General features: G+C 42.7%; 1 protein-coding gene across 6 annotated transcripts in view; it reads right to left on the bottom strand.

Annotated features, from left to right (window-relative positions):
- Positions 1 to 27508, bottom strand: part of DCAF6 (DDB1 and CUL4 associated factor 6) — a 159469-nt gene that overhangs the window by 108448 nt on the left and 23513 nt on the right. For all 6 annotated transcript variants that reach the window (XM_074972256.1, XM_074972268.1, XM_074972278.1 and 3 more), the window contains exons 2-3: positions 17903 to 17964; positions 8320 to 8412 (exon numbers count right to left, since the gene is read on the bottom strand). In XM_074972256.1, coding sequence (XP_074828357.1) covers positions 8320 to 8412; positions 17903 to 17964 — 155 coding nt within the window. The remainder of the gene's footprint in view (positions 1 to 8319; positions 8413 to 17902; positions 17965 to 27508) is intronic.

Raw genomic sequence — 27508 nt, 5'->3', positions numbered from 1 at the left:
CATGCACTGTGCCCTTGTTGCCAAGAAAGCTAACGGCATCTTGGGTTGCATTAGTAAGAGCATTGCCAGCAGATCGAGGGAAGTGATTATTCCCCTCTATTCACTGGTGAGGCCACATCTAGAGTATTGCATCCAGTTTTGGGTCCCCCACTACAGAAAGGATGTGGAAAAATTGGAGAGAGTCCAACAGAGGTCAATGAAAATGATTAGGGGGCTGGGTCACATGACTTAGAGGCTGCGGGAACTGGGCTTATTTAGTCTGCAGAAGAGAAGAATGAGGGGGGATTTGATAGTAGCCTTCAACTACCTGAAGGAGGTTCCAAAGAGGATAAAGCTAGGCTGTTCTCAGTGCTGGCAGATGCCCAAACAAGGAGCAATGGTCTCAAGTTGCAGTGGGGAGGTCTAGGTTGGATATTAGGAAAAACTATTTCACTAGGAGCGTGGTGAAGTACTGGAATGGGTTACCTAGGAAGGTGGTGGAATCTCCATCCTTAGAGGTTTTTAAGGCCCCGCTTGACAAAGTCCTGGCTGGGATGATTTAGTTGGGGTTGGTCCTGCTTTGAGTAGGGGGTTGGACTAGATGACCTCCTGAGGTCTCTTCCAACCTTAATCTTCTAAGATAACTCCCACCATCTCTCCCCTACTCCTTCCCCAAAAAGGGAATGCAGCCTCCCTTTGTTCTGCTCCCACCTCCCCATCCCTTCTTGAGTCATATACTATATCCTTCACCAGGTTACAACCAGCCCTGCTCCTCTTTCTTCCTTGGTCACAGGCCCTACCAACACCTTCTTTGCAATTAAAAGCTGATCAGCCCCTCCCTCTCTCTCTCTACCTTAGATTTCTCCAGTTGAGACTCTGGTTCTGCTTCTGAAATTGAGGCGAAGCTCTGCAATGGGGCTGTGCCTGCACTCAAATTCTTGGGAACTCCGGATTCTGCCCCAAGAGGGCTGAAAAAGCAAAATGGTTATGTGCAGCTCTCAGCACTGTTGTATACTTTCACTGAAGGAAGGAAGCTCTCAGCTTCATCATCAGCCCCATCTGTCTCAGTCCCTCTCATCCCCAGCTATACTTCATGTACAGCAGTACCATAAAGGATTGAATGATGCCATTCCCTCCCTGCCTCCAACTGCATTCTATGGTAACACAGTCAACAGTTAGTATTTCCAGCCCCTCCCTCACCTTCCCCATATATCCCTTGCTGCTCTCTTTATTGTGCTGACAGAAAGGGAAAATTAGAGCCACCTGTCACAAAAGCTGTTTGTGCACAAGCAGAGAAAAAGGAGAGAAGATTTAATATGTGGGGTTTAGCTCTATTTCATTACCAGCCACCACAATGCCCTCCCCCCCTTTTAAAAAAAAAAAACTGCAGCAAAATGCTTGCTTCAGAACACAATTTTGCCTAGGAGGCCAAGTGAAGGCCTCAGACCTTTTCCACAAAAGGTAAACAAAATATTTTACATTTCACATTCAAAAATTTGCAATTGCTTAGATATTACACAGAAAATCAACTGAAGTGGGAGTAACGGAAGTGCAAAACTTTAAATTGTGTCTTATTGCACAGTGAAACGTTGGGACAGAGCAATCGGCTGGTTGGCTCATTTCTCTTGCTCCTAACCATAAATATCCTACTTCTAGCAGCAATATATAGGACGAATAAACTTTCTTTTGGAAATTCCATTTAAATTATAGCTCCTATTAAGTGAAACTAAAATCTTTATTCATTGTAACTAAATTCTTCACTATACTATAATTCAGGCATTTTACTTAAAGTAAAAATTGAAGTCACCAGTTTTATTTACAAATCCCTAGGTCCAGAGATGGAGTGGAACGAACACATGAGGTATGACTAGGAAAAGTGGTTGAGTTTAGGTTGGGCTTAGCTAACACATGCTAGACAAACCCAATCTAAATTCCACCATTTTCCAAGTGTAGATCTACTGCCCTCGTAGCTCATAAAATTCTTTCCACAGCTAGATTTTAAGTAACCTACATTTTCTTGCTGTGTATTGTCACTTGTCTAATACAAATAAATGTTTAGATACAGAAAATTAGGTCTTAGTTTTAAGTATCATTTGCCTTGAGCAGAATAAGAAAAAAAGATCCCACTCAGAAGAGTTCACCACAGGTGTCCATGAATAAGTAAAATCAGGACAGCCTTTTCTGTTAGGATTTATAGTTATATTAGAAAACTCAGTAACATTCTTTTTCACTCTGAGTCTCTCAAGGCACAGAAACATATGGCCCATTCAAGCTAAGTGGATATTATATTAGAACGCCATCTGGACTGGCAGGGGATTCTATTATGTATGCACATTTTCATCCTCCCAAGATATATTGTGTAACTATTAAGAGGGCTTGCCCTTGATTACACACGTTTTATCAGTTGCATATGTTCTAAATTTAAAAACCTTGGTTTCACTTTTTATTTTGCTAAATTGTGGTTAACCCTTGTGAAATAGTGCAATAAAAGGATTTTTTCAGGGTTTACCTGAACATTGATAAATTACCAGTATGTTGCTACAATTTTTTTCCAGAGAGCAAAAAAATTTAACGTTTCTCACTCACAAGTTGGCATGCATCATCAGCTGCATCATCAGTTTATGTTCCATCATATTGCTTAGTAAGGGTCTATACTAGTTTTGAAATACTAGTTACATGCAGCTGTAGGAACTCAAGTGGTTCCTCGTTTGGGGTGGGGAAGAATACTCAATGCAAACTGAATGCCTTCAATTTGCAAGCTGTCAGACAGACATGAATCAAAGTTTGAGCCATCAACCTTTCAGTTATTCCTGGGGGAATTCTGCACTAAAGAATTAAAAATTCTGCGCACAATATTTTAAAATTCTGTAAAATTCTGCATATTTTATTTGCCAAAACAACACAATATAATCATGCCAGTTTCAATTATTTTGGTAATTTATTTCAAAATATCTGTCAGCAAGTGTGTCTGTAGCAATACAGACCAAAAAAAAAAGATTCTGGTAATTTTTTTTTTTTTGATACATAGATTCCTTGCTAGACATATTAATACAGAACTTTGAGTAATTCATTTAAATTAGAATACAGAATTGTATTTCCCGCACCCATCAGAAGCAGTGCAAATGCTTGGGGGTGTCAGGGGTAACAGAGGATCTGAGGGAGAGGGAAGGAGCCTGGAGTGAACCTGGAGGGTTGTTGGGTATGGCTGGGAAAAATATGGAACAGGCTTTTTTGGGGAGGGGATAGGCAAGATTGTTAGGGAGTTGAGGAGCCTCCCCCCTGCAGACCCTGGCTGACCCCAAGCATCTCCCATTCAGTTAGTCACATCTGCTCCTCTCCCTGCACCCCCATCCCAATGGGTCTCTGTAGCCTCCTCCCCCATCCCCATGTGTCCTTGCAGCCCCCCTCCCCCATCCCCATGTGGCCTTGCACCCACACTTCCATTCAGCTTCTGGCTCAACACTGTCACCCCATTAGCTCCTAAGCCCGCACTCCAGTCTGTCCCCCACACAAGCCATCCTGAACCCCAGTGTGTGACCCCCAGCAGCCCCATGTGCCCCACTCTGTGCTAACCTGGCTCTGCAGGCTGGGTGCTGTGATGAACTTCTACTCTCAGGGATATTCTGTGCCACTACGCGCGCGCACAACATTTTTTCCCCCACAGAAAATACATTCTGCCCTAAAAGTGCTGCAGTTCCACCTTTTTCCCATCACAAGCCGCCATGGCACCAGAACAGCCTGCTTCATTCATGCTGTTGGTTGTTATGGCGCTACAGCGGCCTCTGATGGAGAAAAGGTGTAACTGCAACACTTCTTGGGCAGAATGTATTTTCTGCAGAAAAAAATAAAATTATGCGGGACAGATGAATTCTGCAAGTGCACAGAGGTGCAAAATTCCCCCAGGAGTAAACCTGCATTGGTCTCGCAGCAAAATATAATGAACAAACAGCCGAGGTAAGAAGAGATCCATATATATGGACCTCATCTACACTCTTAAAATCTCCCACCACTGCAGTTCCACAAGTTGTAGCAACAGTACACATGCTAGTGTAACAGGCATTTATCATCTGTCATCTAATACTGCTATGAGCTGTACTACTAGTAGCTCTATAGTGGAAGATTTAAGAAAGATGCCTATACAAAGTGATGGAAAAGTTAACAAAATGGTTTAACCCCAATTCTGAAATCTGGGATTAAGGTGTGTGGGGAGACCAAGAATAGAAATCAGGATGACATTGTGGAGGAACAGGTGAGGGTTAGTGCTAGGAGCATGCATTAATAATAATAATGCTACTTAAAATGTGGCAAATCTTTTGGACATTATTCTCAGTAACATGCACAATCTGCTACGTGCTTTCCAAACAGAGGCAAAGACCATCCTGAGGAGCTCGCTGCATGATTTTTATCCCCCTAAATACAGAGATGGTACTCTAATCTTACATTCAAGAAGCAGAAAGTGTGGGACATCCAAAGATACTTTGGATTTTAATAGTCTTTCATTGATGATCCCAAAGAACTTTATCTGCATGTAATAGATGGGTCTACAGACACAGTGAGGTAAGTTCTTTATCCAAGACCGCACAGCAAGTCACAGAATGCAGGAGTCATGACTTGCCATCCTTGCTCTGACCTTCTAAAAGCCCTTTCATTAGGGGGTGCAGGCTGTTAAGAGCCTCATTTCCATCAGAAGCAGCAGATGGGGAGAGAGAGAAACATGACTACTGATTCCTCCTTTTGCTTTCCCCATCCAGCCACAGCAATTAACACGAGCCCCCAGTGTTCCCACTCCATCATCAGGCCACTCCAGCTTCTTCTCAGAGTGGCAACCTATAAAGACTCCAACCCATGAGAGCCAGAGATACCTCCCAGGAACCCAACTTCACTGCCCACCAATACCAAGGTTAAACATGATCTTTCTCAGAGAGTTTGGCCAATGACATCACCCAGTCTTGCGACCAGACTGGACTTGGGACCAGACAGGTAAAACAAACTTTTTCACTGAACAAAAATGGAAAGAGACATAATAAATAATGGAAGAGACATAATAAAGCATTTACATTTATGCAACCCTTATTTCCTGCATTTCATTTCTCTGAAAACCCAGCCCAGGGCTCTGCTAATTTGGGAGGTGATGACACACTGTTATAAGACTTGAATCAAACTGCTACTTACTGTTGAGCATGAACTATTATGCTGTGAAGATAAGCATTCTCTCCACTCACCCAACCCTGAATTACAAACCCAGCAGATACCACCTTCAATATAAAAATGGTTTTAGGTTAAACCTTGATATAAAAAAAGCTTAGCTAGCGAGAGCTAGAAGCCTAGGCCTTATCTACATGAGGCAAGTTACTAACTGAAACTAGTTTAATTTTTGTTTACATCAATTTAGATCAAGTGCTTCTACATTAGGGATCTGTAGTGGTTTCACGAGATCAATTTTTGAAATAGATTTAGTTAAACCACTGCACTTTACTATTATAGACAAAAGCTTAGTCTTCTCCGATCTAAAGACAAAGCAGTGGCCTTGAATACATTTACACACACCTTAGAACTAAAAACGTCACCATCAATTTGAAATGCAGTCAACTTCAAACATTAAGTTTTAAAAGTAGTTTCAGGTACAACACCCCTACCCTCAAATCCCACTGCTAGGTTTTGTGGTTTTATGATATTGTCTTATGGAGGGGAAAAAAAAAAACCAACCCCCTCTCTCTGTTGCTATGTAAAAGGCCCACACAAATAGGGGAAACAGTAAAATTGGCTGAACACAACGTAAATCAAAACCAGAAAAAGTAACTCCTCTGATCTTTCAATCATAGGAAACTTAGGTGTTGATTGTAGCAATAATATGCAAGAAAATTACATCCAGAAGACCAGAAGTTTGATTTTTAAGTTGACGGATTATTAATACAATAATGACTGCAGATTAATCATCATTTAAGTATCTCTTGCTCTGACCAGAACTGTTCATTCACCTCACCCCACACTAACATCCCCCTTGGCTTTGGGAAATTTCTTCCCTCCTCCCCAAAGCAGTCTGACTAACCTATCTCCCTTCCTAATGAACTACAGGAGGTTTACCAGCCAGAGCAGGTGCCTTGGGGAACAGCTTCTATCAGACAGTCCAACTGTAATTTTCTCCTCTCTTCCACTACCTCCCAACATGACAAGAGGGAGGGGAAACAGGAGGCATGCAACTGAGTTTAAGTCAGCAGCAGAACTACCAACTCTGTTCCTAAGGCACCTTACTCCACAACAGAACCATCTGTACTTTGCCAGCAGGAATACTGGTCTGAAAGACTCAGAAGAGGTTTATCAGACTAGCACCAGCAGTAGAGAAAGATATTTCTCTAAGGCCAAGAGGCATTAATGGTAGGTGGCGGAAAAGACATGACTGGAGGCATGAATGGCCCCCAGGACTCACCCTATAGCTATTCTCCCACTACGGCATCTTAGGTAGGCAAGCACTCCTGTCCCTCCACTTGCCCATCCAAGCTTCTATGGCCCTATAACTGTCTATTTCCCACTTAGCTCCCACACAGACGTTAACTTTCAAGCGTTATTATTGGTATTTGGTCCCATCCCCACTGAGAAAAGAGGGGGCTGAGCAGGAACACTGCTGTGGTGGGAAGGATTGGAAGAGGCCCTGGGGGGTTTTCGCCTTCCTCTGTAGCATGGGGCACGGGTCACTTGTTGGAGGATTCTCTGCACCTTGAAGTCTTTAAACCATGATTTGAGGACTTCACTAGTTAAGACATAGGTGAGAGTTTTATTGCAGGAGTGGGTGGGTGAGATTCTGTGGCCTGCATTGTGCAGGTGGTCAGACTAGATGATCATAATGGTCCCTTCTGACCTTAATATCTATGAGTGCCACAAAGTATACCTGTTCTGAAAAACCCCAATAGTTCTTCACAGAGGAGATGCAGTCATAAGCTATGAGAATTTTGGTACAGGGGAAAAGTTGTTTCATGAACTTACTGAGGGTCATTGCACTACAGCTCCTTTGATGAGAGACAGATGATTTGGCAGAGCAGAAATCTACATTGCACTTCCCACCTCCCACTTGGCTCTTCCTAGTTCAATACTCTTCCCCTTTCCCCCCACATAATGTAACGTCATTTTGAATACTAATTACTACTTCTAATTTGCAGCATCTCAAAATTTAAGGTTTCAGAGTACCAGCCGTGTTAGTATGTATCCGCAAAAAGAAAAGGAGTACTTGTGGTACCTTAGAGACTAACAAAGTACTCCTTTTCTTTTTTCAAAATTTAAGGGAACTAACCCATTTAATATCTCATCCAAAATACCAAAAAGGCATCAGCCACACACAAACATTTTAAAGTACCTTTACAGCTGCACTTAAAAAATGTAATAAGTTTCCTGACTTAAGGAAAATCATAACACAATCAGTAAGTCAGAAGAAAAAAAAAAATCAACATTGTACAAATACTAGGCTCTAACTCCTACAATTATTCTCAAAGCTATAAAAGGAGCCAACTTCCATCCCAATGAATTTTACAACACAACACTTAGCTAACTTTCACTTTAATAAGTAAATCAGGCTCCTGGAGACTACAGGTTCCAGCCTGCAGTGCTCAATCTTCATTGGAACACCGCCACATTCTATGCTGAGACACTGATTACTGTTATTACTGTTTTTACTGTATTACTGTTATTACTGTTTATTTGTTACTGATAAAATCCAAAATAGTTTGGGAACTGTCTACTTAACAGCACTTCCTACCTAGGATACTGCCACAGTTGTGATCAGAAAAGTCATTAATGCCAACAATCTCTTAGCATAAAAAAAAAAACACACAAGGCTGGTTCAGGAAGTTGAACTCTATTCCCAGCTTGAACCAACGGAGTCCGGATTTCTCAAACTTTTAGAGTACAATGAAAAGCTTCTCCCTTGCCTCCAGTTTTAGAGAAGGGAGTGGATGAAAACAGAAGAGATGCTATAAGGAGATTAGCATTTGTACCATCTCATGTATAAGCAGTCCATGCTGCTTTGTGCATTAAGTATTATGCATTTTGTGTATTTATAATTTGTATGTGTTAATTATGTAACAAAAGTTAGTGCTAGAGATAGGCATGTAAACCAAGCTGAAACAGGGCAGTCTCCATGGGCCATGCTTCCATGATTGCAACTGCAACCTACTCCATTTTACGTAAACTAATATAAGTGCAACCCTCTGGCTCTTAACAAGTTGTCAGTGTGGTACATAGCTATGCAATGCTTCCCTCCTATAAATTGGAGTTGAGATGTTTAAAACAAGGGCAGATAGATTTTGGGGAAATACTGTAAAATATTGACTATCCAGAAAGTAAACTTACCTTTCTGCTGTAGGGATTGCTAATTATGAGGTTGGTGTCATCTGAACCTGACAATATATATTCTCCTGTATCATTCCAGCAAATTGTATTCACCTGTTTGAAATATTTAAACAAAAATATTTAATAGGAAAAATATTTAAAATAGAAAATAAAATAGCCAAGAAATATCTAGATATGAAAATGGAATCATAAAGTTACTTAAACAACTTCAAAATACACAGGAGTGCTTAAATCTGTTCAGAGACCTGATTTTCACTACTTGGCCACACCTTGCATACACATGCTTTCCCATGGCTAGCCACCTGCACATGCAGGTGATGGGGTTTGCAAACAAAAATTCTATTAAATGTGCATGTAGGTGTTGAGAATCTGAATTGATGTGCATTTGATAGTGAAAGAAAAGTGTAGTGTGTTCAGGTCCAAACTTGCACAGTGTGTGAAGGCTAGGCCAAACCATACCTCCACTGAAAAAAAAACAAAAATCAGGCCTTTTCTCAATGTATTATTGAGAAAAATTAACACACCAGGCTGAAGAAATTAATCTTTTACCTATATTCTTATTCATATCAAAACTTAAAATGACTAAAAAAGTTTACACACACACACACACACACAATATCAAAAGGTCAACATTTCTATAGACACTGAAAAGTATATTCTAACAGTTGATTCCAACAAGATCTCTTAAGTCAGTAAATCTGAGTTGCTAGCATAAAAAAAGCTGTGATTTTTAACAAATTGTTTGATGAGAGTCCACCTGCTTGAAACATGTTGGCATCTCTCAGTACTCGGTCTAATGTATTCTGTAACATTCTTCATATATATACCATGCTCCTGCATCTCCCTATAAGCGCATACCTCAGGCAACAGAGTTTAATTTGCTGTTTATTATGTGAACTAACGTGTACTTTTAAAATAACATTTATACATATGTGCTCAGCTAACTAGGAAATTGATACTTAAAATTCAGCAGTTGACTAAATTCAGTAGTCTTTCATAAAAATAGTTATTTGGCTAATACAGAGCATTCCAGGTTTTGGACCCCTTCCCACACCCACCTTTCTAGACTCTGAATTGCCTTCTTTGGTCCCTGTGGCGTCACAAGGGTCCCCTCAGATAAAGTAAGCCTTTCAATAGAGTTTCTAGTACCTATAATTTGATGTACTTGGGTGTTTTACTCCCTAGAAGGTATTTCATTCTACAGAGTGCTCTGAATTTGGGGTCACAAAGTTCTCATTATCGCATCTTCAAAGCACTAAGTATTCAGGATCTGGCTAACATGAACACACTCACAGAGGCCATACCTTCTCATCAACCTGGTGAAAAGCCCATATAGAACTGCAAAAACCTTTCCATATCTCACCTATGAGAAGACTGCGATGATGTTCTTCCAGTAAGGAAACAAATGAGGGTAGGAGCACTTGGTATTTTATTTCCTTGTAAGTTTTTCCTTAGCCCGCCCCCCCGCAACATTACAGTATTACCAATGAAGATGTAAAACTCATACAGAAAAATAGAAAGTTTGGACTATCACAGTAATATGTCTTAAGAGTTCAGTTAAACAGAAACTTCACTCCTCTGAGATAGTGAGGTCCGTAATGAGCAGCTCAACATAGAGGAACTGACAATAGCCATGAAAACCCTGAAATGTGGAAAGGCAATTGGACTCAATGGCATACCTAGTGAACTATTACTATTATGATTGCTATCTATACATATATCAGAGGGATAAATACCATGGAGGGAGAAGAATTATTTAAGCTCAGTACCAACATGGACACAAGAACAAATGGATATAAACTGGCCATCAGGAAGTTTAGACTTGAAATTAGACAAAGGTTTCTAACCATCGGAGGAGTGAAGTTCTGGAACAGCAGTGGGGACAAAAGACAAATCTGGCTTCAAGACTAAGCTTGATAAGTTTATGGAAGGGATGATATGATGGGATAGCCTAATCTTGGCAATTAATTGTTCTTCAACTATTAGCAGTAGATATGCCCAATGGCCTGTGATAGGATGTTAGATGGGGTGGGATCTGAGTTACTGCAGAGAATTCTTTCCTGGGGGTCTGGCTGGTAAGTCTTGCCCACATGCTCAGGGTTTAGCTGATTGCCATATTTGGGGTCGGGAAGGAATTTTCTTCCAGGGCAGATCGGCAGAGGACCTAGGGGCAGCTGACTGAAGGGGTATTTTTTATATAGCGCTTTTATCTAAAGCGCTTTACAATAGTTAGCTAATGGTACAAACAACATTTGGAAAGATCATTTAGTGATCCACCGAGACCCTCAGCAATTTTCATGTGGTCCGTGAAAAAAAAAGTTTGAGAACCACTGGTCTACACATATCAACCTGAATTCCAATGTACAAGTATTTAATTTATGCAGCTGATCTTTGCATCGTTACCCAATAAAAAAAGATATGAGGACACTGAGCACATTTTAACTGGTTCCCTGAGTATACCTGGAAAATACTGTCATACGTGGTTCCTGAATGCCAATACTAGCAAGACACAAGTGTGCACCTTCCCCTTGAAGCACCATCCGGCCAAGCAAAAACTCCAGATATTGTGTGATGGTACAATCCTTGAGCACTATAAACATATGGGTATACCTGGGGGTCACATTAAAACAAACACTAATATTCAAAGAGCATATCAAGATGCTAAATAAGAAATTAAACTCCAGGAATCGTGTTCTCCACAAACTGGCTAACACAGAACAGGGAGCTGATGCCAAAACATTCTGAGCAACCAGACGCCCTGTGTTATTAAACTGCAGAGTACTTTGCCTCAGTATGCTCACTTTCAAGCCATGCACAAAACTGATACTGAACTCAACTGTCCTGAGGGATCATCGCAGGGACTTTGAAACCGACTCCCACACTGGTCGCTGTAGTGCCTTACTGAGATTGCACCACCACCAGATAGGCAGGATGCCTTCAGTAAGAAGGAGATACAAAAGCAGGTACATGATCCAAGACATCCACTGCATAGACACATTCTACTACCTAAGAGGCTGAAGTCCAGAAAGAGATCTGCCTCTGAAAATCCCTTACCCCAAAATACCACTGTTAGAATCTACATAGTAACAAAATGGCAGGAAGTGCCAATGATCTTGGAGAACCTGGTTCCTTCAAAACAATTCCCTCCAGGCACTGACCTCCAACAAAAAAATTGGTGTACTCTAATCAGTGAGAGCTGAGGTAGCAAAGTGTGGTGACAATATGACCAAGTGGAAATGGAGAAACAAACCCAAATGTGAATGAGGAGAGCCTAGGCAAATACTTGAATACTGCCTGATGCAGTGTCCCCGTCAACATCTTGTACTCCCAAGGAGCTATTCAAGGTCAGTGACAATACCAGGTCTTGACTGAGGTTTTGGAGTGCTCAACTATGATGATTCTTTAGAGTACTGTATTAGTGGTGACACTAATCAAGGCCAAGAAAGCATTTTCATTCTAAACCCTTATTTTAATACGTACATAACTTGTTAAAAATATCTTCTTTTGGGCTAGATTGTCTCATTCCCAGTCTGAGCCCAAAAGGTAACATCTGTTTTAGTTAAAAGTTGGAAAAAAATGATTTCAGCTATTTGAATATTTTTCTAAGTTTCAAATTTGCCATTTGCAGCTCTCAATAGGGAAAACAACTTTTGCTAAATGTAATTAATTCATTTTAGAACATGAAAATACTATAATTTTCCTTAACAAAATAAGGATTCATTGATCCAGATGAGCTATGGGTACAAACATCCACAATGAGAGAGGCACTGATTCAGCCTACATATCTATTTAACATTACAGTAATCTGACTGATGAACAGCAGTAGCTCAGCAAAGTGGTCAAGCACAGCACAACTTCACAGAGCCAGCTGGCTAAAAAAAAAAAAAAAAAAGAAGACCAGCATGCTAGTTATTTTCCATCTACAGCCCCTTCCATGTGAAGGATGCTACTGCTGCTTCGGAGGAGCCCACTAATGGTGAATAAAAAGGCACTGAAGAGGAAAAAGATAAAAATTTTCAAAAAAGAAGGAAGCAGCAAAATTATTATGAATCTATCTATACACACACACACACACGGGAGGAGAGCCAGCAAAAAGAATAATAGGAGGTAGTTGTTAAAAGACAGAACAGGGAAGAAGATACTTTGTTAAAGAACAGACGTGCAGACAGAATGAAAAAAGCAATAGTGATGATCCTAATAATGGCACCCCACATCAACACAGCAAGAAGACTTCAGTCATTCCTCTTGGATGATGATGTGACTGCACTGGTTCATCCATACATCAGCTCCAGGTTAGACAAATATAATACTTTCTGCCTAGCCCCAGATAAGTTCATGAAGAAGCCACTTTATTATGATTACCTGAAAGAACATATGCTGGTGATCCACAACTTGCACTGGTTTCTCATTCACTACTAAATCCACTTCTTGATTTTGCTACTGATGATTTGCAAGTTAAAGGCCCTTAATGCAACAGGCCCATATTATAATCAGAGACCACTGCTTCTTCCAGCAGTTGTGATTAACTACCACACTGTATTTATCAGTGCTCAGAGGGAAAACCCTCTCAACAGCTGGCCCAAATCTCTGTATTACCCTAACAAAGAGTCCTACCTTTTATCTTCACAGACCACTCTGTAGGACTAATTCCCAAAAGGAGTAGATCAGAAAAAAAACTAATATCCCACTTAAAGGTAGATACCCACTACTGCTTGCTCTTCTGGACAATTTACACACACATCCACACACACCTTCATCTACAATAGGCTGTTTAGAATATTTAAGTATCCTAAGAGAAGAAATGGAAGGAAAAGGGAGAAGAAGGGAATATCACTCTTCCAAGAAGTAAAATTAAACCCTAGATACTAACACTAGGTCACGCTACACTAATTGAAGTTCTCATTTATGGTGTAATATCAGGTGCAGTACCTGGAGAGGAAAAAATAAGTATAGTACACAACACATATCCCTCTATATCAGTATTTCCCAAACTTGGGACGCCGCTTGTTCAGGGAAAGTCCCTGGCAAGCCCGGCCGGTTTGTTTACCTGCCGCATCCGCAGGTTCGGCCAAGTGCGGCTCCCACTGGCCACAGTTCGCTGCTCCAGGCCAATGGGAGCTGCTGGAAGCAGCACGGGCCAAGGGACGTACTGACCGCCGCTTCCAGCATCTCCCATTGGCCTGGAGCAGCAAACCACGGCCACTGGGAGCCGCGATCGGCCTAACCTGCGGACGCGGCAGGGAAACAAACCGGTCAGGCCCTCCAGGGGCTTTCCCTGCACAAGCGGCGAAACAAGTTTGGGAACCACTGCTCTATTTTTTTTTTTTTTAAATTACTGTCACAAGGAGTTGCAAAGTCAGGAAACAGCCATGCAACTTTCACTCTTCCCCCATACGTACATGTAATCAAATGCATAAACACAAAACGGGGAACAACTGGCTAGGCAGTGGTACAGCAGAAAAGGATCTGGGGGTTATTGTGGATCACAAATTGAATATAAGCCAACAAAGCAATGCTGTTGCGAAAAACGCAGCCATCATTGTGGGATGTGCTAACAGTACGTAAGACACAGGAGGTAACTGTTTTGATCTGCTTAGCACTGATGAGGCCTCAGATGGAGTAATGTGTCCAATAGGGGCAGCACACTTTAAGAAGGATGTGGACGAATGGGAACAAAAATGTAAGGTGTTTAGAAAACATGACCTAAAAGGAAAGGTTGAAACAATTGGGCATGTTTATTATATTGAAGACTGAGGGGGCGGGGATTTGATAACTGTTTTAAAATATAAACTGGAGAGTGATTAATTGTTTTCTATGTCCACAAAAGGTAGGACAAGAAGTAATCAGCTTAGTTTGCAGCAAGGGAGATTTAATCAGCGGTTCTCAAACTGTGGGTTGGGACCCCATTTTAATGGGGTCCTTAGCGACGCTGTTAGACTCGCTGGGACTTGGGGTTGAAGCCGAAGCATGAGTGCTTTAGCCAGGGACAGCGGGATTCGGGTTCTGTCCCCACACCCTCCCTCACCAACCCATATTAATTGTTGTTGTCAGAAGGGAGTCACGGTGCAATGGAGTTTGAGAACTGCTGAGCTAGATATTAGGAAAAAATTCCAACTATAAGAATAGTCAAGCATGGAAACAGGTGAAATCCCATAATTGGAAGTTCTTAAGAACAGGTTAGACAAACATCTGTGAAACATCTGTGAGGGATGGTCTAGGTATATTTAATCCAGCCTTCTATTTCTAAGATTCTATGTATTATATCACAATTTTTAATTACATGCTCACATACTGTTTCTCCCACATGACTCATGCTTCATTCAACATGCAGACTGCATGATGTGTAATGAGACAGTTCTTCAATATTTATCCTTATTCTCACTTTTCAACATGAAGTCCTGCCTCATCCACTAAACATCAGCCATACTGACTAATGAGTGCCCCCAGAGTACTCTGTGTGACACTGATGCAAGTTCAAATTATTTTTGACCAAAAATAAAAGATCCATTAGGACATCCACCACATTCTCTCCACACAACTGAAATACACACTGAGTGAAGCAGGAGTCCTGTCAGGGGAAAAAAAGCATGCTCATGTAATCAAAGCCTTTGGCAATTTGATTCTGCAACTTCAATATTCTTTTGTTTAGATGGCATTTCTAAGTTTTTATAAAAGAAAAGTGACAATGCAAAGAAAATTTCATCATATGGAGCAATAAAAAGCTGTGTCCTGCAAGAGATGTGTACTAATGAGGCAAGGGCTCTTATTGCTTCCTTCCTCCAAGAATCATATGAAGTAAGTCAGGATTCTGAAGGGCACCTTTAAAATAAGGAGAATCCATTCAAAATTACTTACACACACACACACACACCCCAAAAGAACATTAGGAGATTGTCATTAATAAACTTTGCTGTTCACTTAAAAAAAAATGCATGAGCAAAGTACATTTTTAAAATCCTAACACTGTCAATTCAAAATGCATCTTCACCAGACCTCCATAAGGCCCATGTCTATCCCACAAACCATTTCCATGGCAAATTTCAAGTTTTTCTCACTCTCCACTGGGCAGCTGTATCTATTCTTAGACATTTTTTTTTTTGTAATGGTTAAAGTATCCCCCCAACCCTGACCCCATTTTCTTGTACCTGAAAATTGCAGAACATTTTTATTCACATTTTAAAAAGAATTCACCTTCAAGAAGAGACCAGATTTGGAATATTTCAGCCCAAAAGATGAGTATTTGATAAGATTATAAACAACTAAAAAAGGACCTTTCTTAATGAAAAAACTAATGCAGTCTTAATGGTAAACATCACTACTCACTCCATATATAATGATTTCTAACACATTTTCATACTTTGAAGAGACCCAGTGAAATAAAATTATACTTTATTTTATATTAATCCATCATCATGTGGATTAATTTCAGTACTAAACTGGAAAATTTCGACCAACATCATGTGTATCATTCATTACCTTACAACTGTAACAATAAATATCACAACATTACTTTTTATCACAATCCTGAGACATGGCAATTCCATACCATACTTTTTTTTTTTTTTTTTTTAAAGTCTTTTATGACTCTCATAAAATGTATCTTCTAAGTTAAAATTCTTATTTCAGTCCCAGGCAAAAAGGTAACTATTCTGGTAAATCTGAAGAAAATGTGTTCAGTAATTTGAGTATGTAAGTGAATAGATATTAAGTATATGTGAAGGTGCTCTTTGTTTAAGAGCTTTAAACTCAACCATGTGTAGCTCAGAATAAGACAGTGGTTCTCAAACACTTTTTTTTTTTTTTTTTTTTTTTTTTACACTGGTGACCCCTTTCACACAGCAATCCTGATAAATAAATAAATAAATATTTTTAATTATAATAAATTAAAACCGCGTTTTTATATATTTAACTTCATTATAAATGCTGGAGGCAAAGCAGGGTTTGGGGTGGAGGCTGACAGCTCATGACCCCGCACGTAATAGCCTCATGACCCCATGAGGGGTCCCGAGCCACAGTTTGAGAACCCCTGGAATAAGAGTTTTAAGTCTGAAATATTTTTTGAAATTAAGTTACTAGCATTTGAAAATAATGGTCTGACCATGCATGTTGGTTTCCTTATTCATTAGCATGCAAGGGGCACACATCCATCAAACATTCATGCTGCAAACAGCAGCTGATCATTCTCATAGCAGCATAAGATTTCTGAGTTCACATTTAGGTGGCGATGAGGATACGGAGCTGGTAGTTTTTCCAGTCACATTGGCCATTCTTCATTAAGTTATACAACCTGTGAAGAGTTCAGATCTTTTACTCAGAGCAAGTCCTATTCAACATCCTCTCCTACAGCCAGCTAACCATCGATAACATGTCACCTGTTTAAGCTTATGAAATTAAGCTAACACTAATCAAGTAAGATTAGATAACCACATCCTAGAACATGAATAAATTAAAGGGTTATCAGCTGCATGCTTGAAAACTTTAGGACTTTAACAGGTACAAGAATTAAGCCCCTATCACAATGCTCAGGGGGCTGAATTATAGCTCTGTGAGAACCTTAATTTTGAATCTTTTTTTTTTTTTAATTTGTGTAACGGCCCAAATTCAACATTTTCATTTACATAGTAGCTTGCATATAATGGACATTACAAGCCATTCTTCCCTTGAACACCCCAGCACCTTTCAAAAATCCTCTCTGAGAAGAAAAACAAAACACATGCATTAACAAACATGAACTTCAGCTCTGCTGAGAGATGACAGGCCAGCAAAGAAGCCCTGCCGCAACAGCCAACCTCTACCACCTAGATCACAGAACTTAGTCAAACGTATCCACTACTCTTAGAGCTCAAACAGTCCTGTGGAGTTTGAGTAACACAATCTATTTGCTGCCTACCTGTCTTCTGCCACTGCTGTCAGAAGCAGAATCTAATGATGAGTTAGCAGAAGTGTGGCTATGAGAGCACAGCATGGAAGAATTTTGCAACCAGCTAGATACAGAGAAGTAGAGATTTATTTAAAAAAAGTTAAATATTTACTTTAAAAGAAAAATCCATAATTATTCTTTATACCATGTGACTGTGCCATTTCACATTGTGTTTTCAAGGTCAGCCACATTTTAGGTTACAGTATTGCGCCTTTTTTATAATCAATATACAGCCCTTCCTCATTTCTAAGCTTAGAAGAGAACTAAAATGCCTCAAGCAAAGCAATACAATAAAATCCTAAAATATCAGAATGTGTGTTAAACTACAAATAATTACATTAGAAATTATTTAAGATTAGTTCTTCCTTCACTTTCCTGCTCCTACCCAAGTCCAGTTTTCCCTGCTATAGGTGACTGCCTCCCTCATAACTAAAGGAATGAAGCACACACAGCTCATTGCTCAGTTTCAGGGACTGAGTTGTTGTCAGCTGCTTCAGAAGAAATAGAACCCAGAGGGCCTGGATGTAGGTCTTGGCAAGTAAATATTTTCAGTTCAGCTTTAAAATGTATTTAGTTTGCATTTTTAAGTATAGGTACACACACTCTGATATGGGACACCACATTTTTAAAGCTCTGAAAACTTAGATACAAGAAATCACTTACACAGCCATCATGCACATTCAGTGTTGCTTCAAGTTTTAATCTTTGGATAAATTCTCTTCTTCCTGTTGAAGAAAGAAGACTGAATTATAGTCTCATTTTAAAAAGCTGAGGTTAAAGAACTTTGGCAATCAGATATCATGGTGCTGCGCACAGCAAAAGAACCTAAATAGAACAGAACCTGCGTGTAGTATAAATCTTAATACAATTTGTATGGTTCAAATATTCAAATGGAAAAAGCAATGCTTCGTGTTTATTTGCTGTTCTACCATCTTTAGCACCAGTTTAGAAATTGTGATGCTAACATTTGGCAAGCTTCACAACAAGCAGACACTTAGAAATTAGAAGCTGTAAAACAGAACTTATGAACAGTAACAAACAATAGCTAAAAACTTCTAACTGAAGATAAGAAGTTACTCCTGAGGGAATTGTGCCAAAAATATTAAAAATTCTAGGCACAAAATTTTAAAATTCTACAAAAAATTCTGAAAATTTTATTTGTCAATAAATAAATGTGGAGGCTCCGGCATGACAGTGAGGCGCACAGGCCACTGGCTGTACAGAGGTGGAAGATCACCCTTCAGGCACCCCCCTACTCCTCTCCGAGGACAGGGACTCAGCGGTGAGGCTGCAACAGACCCTGACACAGCGCAAGTGCCGGACCTGTCCCAGAAACACCCTGGGGCCCTGTCCCTCTGTGCCAGGCACACCAGGTATGGGGCAAGCAGGCTCAGCCCAGCAGGATCCAAATGTGAAGGGGCTTAGTGTGGTGGGATCCAGGTGTGGGTGAGAGGGTTCTGTGTAGGGGCAATCTGGGTGCGGGCAGCTCAGTGGGGGATCTGGATGCACAGGGGCTCATTGAAGGGTTCCAGGTGCAGGAGAAATGGGACTCTTGCGGGAGGGTCCCGGTGAAGGTGGTTTGGGCTCAGCAGGTAGAGTCTGATGTGAGGGGATGGGGCTTCAGGAGATCTGGGTGTGGGGGGGTTGAGCGGGGGATCCGAGTGCTGGGGGAGTGGGGCTCGGTGAGGTGGGGATCCAGGTGCAGCTGGTTGGGGCTCTGTGGGGTGGGGGTCCAGGTGCACGAGGGCTCGGAATGGTTCAGGTGCACAGGGGGTGGGGCCTGTCTGGGTAGGGTTTTGAGTGCAGCGGGCTCAGCAGGGGATGGTCTGGGTGAAGGGATGGGGGTCCGGATGCAGTGGGTGAGGCTTGGCAGGGGGGTGGTCTGGTGCAGAAGTGGGGGTCCAGATGCAGGGAGAGGGGTTCGGCGGGGGTCCAGATGCACGGGGAAGGGAGCACGGTGGGGAAGGTTGGGTGCGGGGAGCTCAGTGGGGGCAATGAGACTCAGCAGAGGGCTCTGGGTATGGGGGGGGTCCAGATGAATGGGGGTTGGGCAGATAGGGAAACAGCTCCCCGTACAGCTCCCCATACAGCTTCTCTCCTGTGGGTGAGGAGCGATAGAGGCAGAAAGGTGCGGCGTTTCCTGATGCAGGGGGAAATTTCTGCAGGTCGTTCCGGCCCTGGCCGCCCTGTGCAGCGGAAATGCCCTCCTTCTCCACCATCAACCCAGCCAGGACTAGCAGCTGAGCCCAGTGCAGGGTAAGAACCACCAGCCGGGTGCGGGCAGGGGGGAGAGGGGGGAAATGAGGCTCGGTGGAAGGTTCTGGGCACAGGGGATTTGGTGGCAGGTTCTGAGTATGGGGGGATGAGGATTGGGGGGGGGGGGTCCGGATGCATCAGCCAGAGTGTCCTCAGGCCCTTCCCTGCCCCCCCACAGTGATTTACCTCTCCGGTGCCTGCGCTAGGCGCCCGAAACAATGCAACCGTGCTGCTGGGGAGGGGCACATGACCGCTCTTGCGGCTTCCCTTTGCTTCCCTGTCGGAAAGTCATTCTTCTGTGTGGAAGCAAAAAAATCTGAAGGGGACATGAATTCTGTGCCTGTGCAGTAGTGCTGAATTCGCCCCAGGAGTAATAAGTAGAATATGCTTTAAGAAGCACAATGTATTTTAAATAGGAACATGATGGTCAATGTGTTTTGGTCTCAAATGGAAAGTGGAACAGGGTCTAGTGCAGGGCTCAGCAACCTTTCAGAAGTGGTGTGTTTCATTTATTCACTCTAATTTAAGGTTTCGCATGTCAGTAATACATTTTAACAGTTTTAGAAGGTCTCTCTAAGTCTATATTATGTAACTAAACTATTGTTGTATGTAAAATAAACACGGTTTTGAAAATGTTTAAGAAGCTTCATTTAAAATTAAATTAAAATGCAGATCTTATCAGTTTAATGTAGTGGTTCTTAACCAGGATGCAGGTACCCCCTGGGGGTGCGAGATGCCCTTTCTGGGGGTGTGAGACATGCGAGATTTTTTTAGAAGGTAAACCATCGAAAACACAAATTAAACACAGGAACATAAGAACAACTACCTTTGTTTCATCAAACCTATGTATTTATTATCATACATTTTCTAACAATTACTGTAATATACAAAGTTTTTAAGTTTTTAAGCTAATTGTAGCGTAATTTTTGAAAAGGGGTGAGAGAACATATTTTGAGAACTCCAGACAGTCAGCAGGCTGAGCGGAGCTGGGTGTAGTGTATTAAATTGCTCCCCATAGGAACGTGCTACTTCCAGTGGACTACTTTCGGCTGCCAGTCCTGATGCTCTGAGCGGCATGGTAAGGGGACGGGGAACAGGGGTGGTTGGATAGGCTTGGGAGTCCCAGGGGCAGGGCCGGTGCAACCACTAGGCGAACAAGTGGTTGGGGGTGGCGGTGGAGCAGAGGTAAGCTGGGGCAGGGGGGCGCAGGGATGGCCGCCTGCAGCAAGTAATGGGGGGGGGGGCAGCGCACAGGGGAACCGCTCCCCACCCCAGCTCACCTGTGCTCTGCCTCCTCCCGAGCACCGCCCCACTCTGCTGCTCTCCCTCCCAGGCTTGCGCGCCAAACAGCTGATTGGCGCCGCAAGCCTGAGAGGCGGGAGAAGCGGCGGCGTGCTCGGGGAGGAGACAGAGCAGAGGTGAGCTGGGGCAGGGAGCTGCTGCAGGGGGGCTCCCCAGGCCGAGGGGAGGGGGCGGCAGGGAGCTGCCACAGGGGGGGCTCCCCGGGCTGAGGGGGGGGGCAGCGGCGGGGAGCTGCTGCCAGGGGGGCGGGGAGCTGCCACGGGGCAAGGTGGAAGTTTTACCTAGGGCGTGAAACCTCCTTGCACCGGCCCTGCCCAGGGGGCCTGTCAGGGGTGTGGATAGGGGTCAGGGCAGTCAGGGGATGGGGGGGTTTGGATGGGGGGGATGGGGTCCCGGGAGGGGGTGGTCAGGAGACAAGGAGCGGGGGGGGTTGGATGGGTGGAGAGTTCTGAAGGGGACAGTCAGGGGGCCCCGGGAGGCAGTGGTCAGGGGACGAGGAGCGGGGGTAAGGTTGGATGGGCCAGGGGTTATGAGGGGGGCAGTCAGGGGGTGGGAAGTGGGCCGGCTGTTTGGAAGACACAGCCTTCCCTATGCCGGTGTAGTGTTTTAAATTTCTCCCCATAGGAATGTGCTATATATGGTATACTACTTACGGCTGCCAGTCCTGGTGCTCCGCAAGTAGCACATTCCTACAGGGAGAAATGTAATACACTACACCAGCGGACAGAACCCCAGACCAGCAGCGGGCTGGGGTTCTGTCCGCCGGCTTCTGCCAGCCGGAGTCCCAGCTGCCGGCCCCGCTCAGCCCGCTGCCGGCCTAGGGTTTCGTTTACCCAGGCCGGCAGTGGGCTGAGCGGGGGCAGCAGCCGGGACCCCAGCTGGCAGCAGCGAGCCAGTAAAAATCGGCTCGCGTGCTGCCTTTGGCACGTGTGCCGCAGGTTGCCGACCCCTGGTCTAGTGCTTAAGCACAGGACCCGAAGCCAGACCTCCTGAGTTCCAGTCCCAGCTCTATCTCTGAGCCCCTCTCAGTTTGAGAAAGCCACTTAACTTCAGTTTCCTCATCATTACTGAGTAATTCACTTTGAAGAGCAACATAAATGACCAATATCATTCCATTTCACAGTTTAAATAGTCAAACATGGATGGCAGGGGTGCTTTTGAAGTTTCTGAACTGAGCAGGAAATGTGCGTGTGCAAGGGGAAACAGAGTAAAGCAAGACAAGGTGAAAGGGATTTAAGGCAAGGAGAATCTCCTACAAAGCGCATATTGAATGAGGGAGGATTCCATCAATTGTATATCATTGTCTTGTATGCATAAAATACTATGTTACTACACAGATAAAGACTGTTCTAACAATGCATACCTATAGGGTGAAGAGTAAGATTGTACAGATACAACTTTTATCTGGGCATTTCCTGCCATGACTGTTCAACCATCTAGCTTTAATGTAGCTTTTTGTTATGGAATTGATGATGACAATTAATCCATTGGAAAAGGGGAAGAGTCAATGGAGACTACCCCAAATATGAGCCCCAGGAGGATACAGGATGGGTTGAAGAGGATTACAAGGGAGAACAGGAATGGAAGGAACTTGCAGCTAGAGGGAACAGGGGATAGACTGGAGACTAGCACCATCACCAGGAAAAGACAGGTCTACGTGATCGGGGACTCCTTACTGAGAAGAAATGACAGGCCTGTAACGAGAGCTGATCCAGAGAATAGAAGGGTGTGCTGTCTTCCAGGTGCTAAGATACGGGATGTAGACCTGAGGTTGAAAAGGATCCTAAAGGGAGTGGGAAAGAATCCACTAATTATCCTTCATGTGGGAACAAATGATACCGGTAGATTCTCGCTGGAACGTATCAAGGGAGACTATGCCAGGCTGGGGAAGACGCTTAAGGAAATCGAGGCTCAGGTGATCTTCAGTGGGATTCTGCCTGTTCCTAGAGAAGGGCAACAAAGGTGTGACAAGATTATGACTATCAACAGATGGCTCAGGCAGTGGTGCTATAAGGAGGGCTTTGGGATGTATGGCCACCGGGAGGCATTCATGGACAGAGGACAGTTCTCTCGGGATGGACTGCCTCGGAGTAGGGAAGGAAATAGACTTCTAGGATGGAGGCTGGCACAACTGGTTAAGAGAGCTTTAAACTAGGAATTTGGGGGAGATGGTTGGGAGATGTCCAGATAATCTCCACGCCGGATTTTAGCATGGAGAGGGAAGAAAAAGTAAGAAAGGATACAGTCGTGGGCAGGAGAATGGACATAAGGAGGAAGGGCAGTCTGGATGCCAGTCTAATAGGTCATACTGGGCTGTAGAATGACCCTGCCTAATTGGGTAAAGAATGTGAGTGAGGCCAAACAGCGAAAATTAAGATGTTTGTACACTAATGCGAGGAGCCTAGGTAACAAAACGGAGGAACTAGAGCTACTGGTGCAGGAAGTGAAACCAGATATTATAGGGATAACAGAAACATGGTGGAATAGTAGTCATGACTGGACAACAGCTATTGAGGGGTATGTGCTGTTTAGGAAAGACAGAAATAAAGGTAAAGGTGGTGGAGTAGCACTGTATATCAATGATGAGGTAGAATGTAAAGAAATAAGAAGCGATGGAATGGATAAGACAGAGTCCGTCTGGGCAAAAATCACATTGGGGAAGAGAACTACTAGAGCCTCCCCTGTGATAGTGCTTGGGGTGTGCTATAGACCACCAGGATCTAATTTGGATATGGATAGAGACCTCTTTAATGTTTTTAATGAAGTAAATACTAATGGAAACTGCGTGATCATGGGAGACTTTAGCTTCCCAGATATAGACTGCAGGACAAGTGCTAGTAATAACAACAACAGGGCTCAGATTTTCCTAGATGCGATAGCTGATGGATTCCTTCATCAAGTAGTTGCGGAACCGACTAGAGGGAATGCCATTTTAGATTTGGTTTTGGTGAGTAGCGAGGACCTCATAGAAGAAATGGTTGTAGGGGACAACCTTGGTTCAAGTGATCATGAGCTAATTCAGTTCAAACTGAACGGAAGGTTAAACAAAAACAGATCTGCGACTAGGGTTTTTGATTTCAAAAGGGCCGACTTTCAAAAATTAAGGAAATTAGTTAGGGAAGTGGATTGGACTGAAGAACTTATGGATCTAAAGGCAGGAGGAGGCCTGGGATTACTTCAAGTCAAAGCTGCAGAAGCTATCGGAAGCCTGCATCCCAGCAAAGGGGAAAAAATTCATAGGCAGGAGTTGTAGACCAAGCTGGATGAGCAAGCGTCTCAGAGAGGTGATTAAGAAAAAAGCAGAAAGCATACAGGGAGTGGAAGATGGGAAGGATCAGCAAGGAAAGCTACCTTACTGAGGTCAGAACATGTAGGGATAAAGTGAGAAAGGCCAAAAGTCAAGTAGAGTTGGACCTTGCAAAGGGAATTAAAACCAACAGTAAAAGGTTCTATAGCCATATAAATAAGAAGAAAACAAAGAAAGAAGAAGTGGGACCGCTAAACACTGAGGATGGAGTGGAGGTTAAGGATAATCTAGGCATGGTCCAATATCTAAACAAATACTTTGCCTCAGTCTTTAATAAGGCTAAAGAGGATCTTAGGAATAATGATAGCATGACAAATGGGAATGAGGATATGGTGCTAGATATTACTATATCTGAGGTAGAAGCGAAACTCAAACAGCTTAATGGGACTAAATCAGGGGGCCCAGATAATCTTCATCCAAGAATATTAAAGGAATTGGCACATGAAATTGCAAGCTCATTAGCAAGAACTTTTAATGAATCTGTAAACTCAGGGGTTGTACCGTATGACTGGAGAATTGCTAAGACAGTTCCTATTTTTAAGAAAGGGGAAAAAAGTGATCCGGGTAACTACAGGCCTGTTAGTTTGACATCTGTAGTATGCAAGGTCTTGGAAAAAAATTTTGAAGGAGAAAGTAGTTAAGGAAATTGAAGTCAATGGTAAATGGGACAAAATACAACATGGTTTTACAAAAGATAGATCGTGCCAAACCAACCTGATCTCCTTCTTTGAGAACGTAACAGATTTTTTAGACAAAGGAAACGCAGTGGATCTAATTTACCTTGATTTCAGTAAGGCGTTTGATGCTGTGCCACATGTGGAATTATTAGTTAAATTGGAAAAGATGGGGATCAATATGAAAATTGAAAGGTGGATAAGGAATTGGTTAAAGGGGAGACTACAGCGGGTCATACTGAAAGGTGAACTGTCAGGCTGGAGGGAGGTTACTAGTGGAGTTCCTCAGGGATCGGTTTTGGGACCAATCTTTTTATTACTGACCTTGGCACAAAAAGTGGGAGTGTGCTAATAAAGTCTGCGGATGATACAAAGCTGGGAGGTATTGCCAATTTAGAGAAGGACCGGGATATCATACAGGAGGATCTGGATGACCTTGTAAACTGGAGTAATAGTAATAGGATGGAATTTAATAGTGAGAAGTGTAAGGTCATGCATTTAGGGATTAATAAGAATTTTAGTTACAAGCTGGGGACGCATCAATTAGAAGTAATGGAGGAGGACAAGGACCTTGGAGTATTGGTTGATCACAGGAGGACTATGAGCCGCCAATGCGATATGGCAGCGAAAAAAGCTAATGCGGTCTTGGGATGCATCAGGCGAGGTATTTCCAGTAGAGATAAAGGAGGCGTTAGTACCATTATACAAGGCACTGGTGACACCTCACCTGGAATACTGTGTGCAGTTCTGGTCTCCCATGTTTAAGAAGGATGAATTCAAACTGGAACAGGTACAGAGAAGGGCTAGTAGGATGATCCCAGGAATGGAAAACCTGTCTTATGAAAGGAGACTCAAGGAGCTTGGCTTGTTTAGCCTAACCAAAAGAAGGTTATGGGGAGATATGATTTCTCTCTATAAATATATCAGAGGGATAAATACCGGAGAGGGAGAGGAATTATTTAAGCTCAGTACCAATGTGGACACAAGAACAAATGGATATAAACTGGCCATTGGGAAGTTTGGACTTGAAATTAGATGAAGGTTTCTAACCATCAGAGGAGTGGAGTTTTGGAATAGCCTTCCAAGGGAAGCAGTGGGGGCAAAAGACCTATCTGGCTTCAAGATTAAACTCGATAAGTTTATGGACGAGATGGTACGATGGGATAACATGATTTTTGCAATTAATTGATCTTTAAATATTCGTGGTAAATAGGCCCAATGGCCTGTGATGGGATGGGATCTGAGTTACTACAGAGAATTCTTTCCTGGGTATCTGGCTGGTGAATCTTGCCCATATGCTCAGGGTTCAGCTGATCGCCATATTTGGGGTCAGGAGGGAATTTTCCTCCAGGACAGATTGGAAGAGGCCCTGGAGGTTTTTTGCCTTGAAGTCTTTAAACCATGATTTGAGGACTTCAATAGCTCAGACATTGGTGAGAGCTTTATCGCAGGAGTGGGTGGGTGAGATTCTGTGGCCTGCATTGTGCAGGAGGTCAGACTAGATGATAATGGTCCCTTCTGACCTTAATATCTATGAATCTATGTTTTGAGAAAAAACTAAAGGTGAAAGGGACTGCCTTTTTGTTCTGTGTTCATACAGCACCTAGCACAATAGGATCCTGGTTCATGACTAGGGCTTTTAGGTGCTATGAGAATACAAATAATTAATAATAATATGGGAACTGATGGCAAAACTCTCACTGGCTTCAATAAGACAAGGATTTCACTCTATGGGTATGAATACATTACAGCTGGAAGGTGTAATTCCAAGTTTGGGTAGACATACACACCCTAGCTCTGCTTGAGTTAGTACCCTAAAAATATGAGTGTGATTGAGGCAGCATGGATAGTGGCTCTGGCTAACTGCCCAAGAACCTACATATATAGCAGCAGTGTAGACATAGCTTAGGTGTTTTATTTTGACCTGAAAAAGGAATTAACCTGGTATCCTCTAAATTAAAAATACTCACTTAGTGGCCCATGTCCTTTTCAAAGAAGGAATATAACATCTTGTCTCAGTTGAATTCAGTGAAAATGCCCCTTTCTTAGGGGAAGCAGGAGAAAGAGAAATTGGATGTGGGACACAAATCTAGAAAAGAAATCTCTTCATATTTAACTCTCCTAGGTTCAAGGACCTGTACTGCACTGGGACCTCATGTCTATTTCCATTTTTGCTACTGACCTGTTGGGTGAACTTGGACAAGCCACTTCACCTCGTTTCCTTTTGCACCTTTATCGATCTTGTTTATTCAGAGTATAAACTTTTAGGGGCAGGGACTTTGTCTGGCTATGTGTTTGTATAGTTCTCTCTCTGCGAGAGTGTATACATTATGGCTCCACTTTTGCTTGGAGCTTCTGGGCACACCGTAATACAAACAGTAAAAAGAAAAAAAGGATTGCTCCTTCCTGACTAGCAGAGAAGACCTCAATCCGACAACCTTTAATAAAGTATTAAATACTGGCAGGAGGCTAAGATTCAGGAACTGAAAGGAAAATCTTTAGAATGAGAGCAGCTGGTGATTAGGAGCAGCAGTAATGAAGAGTGCACTCTCTTAAAGTGAAGTATTCGACAACTAAGAAACCACTGTTTAAACCTCTTTAACAAATCAGGTTTCACTATAGTTCTTCCTAGGGATGCTAGCCTGGTTTCCCTGGTAACTGTACACAGGGTTATAATTTCAGGAGAACTCTGGGTCTGGGATTTCACACTGGAATACGGAAGAGATTCTG

This window comes from Natator depressus, chromosome 1 (assembly GCF_965152275.1).
Source record: "Natator depressus isolate rNatDep1 chromosome 1, rNatDep2.hap1, whole genome shotgun sequence".
NCBI lineage: Eukaryota > Metazoa > Chordata > Testudines > Cheloniidae > Natator > Natator depressus.
Note: the sequence above shows the minus strand (reverse complement) of the source record. Positions and strands in the feature narration are given on the sequence as shown.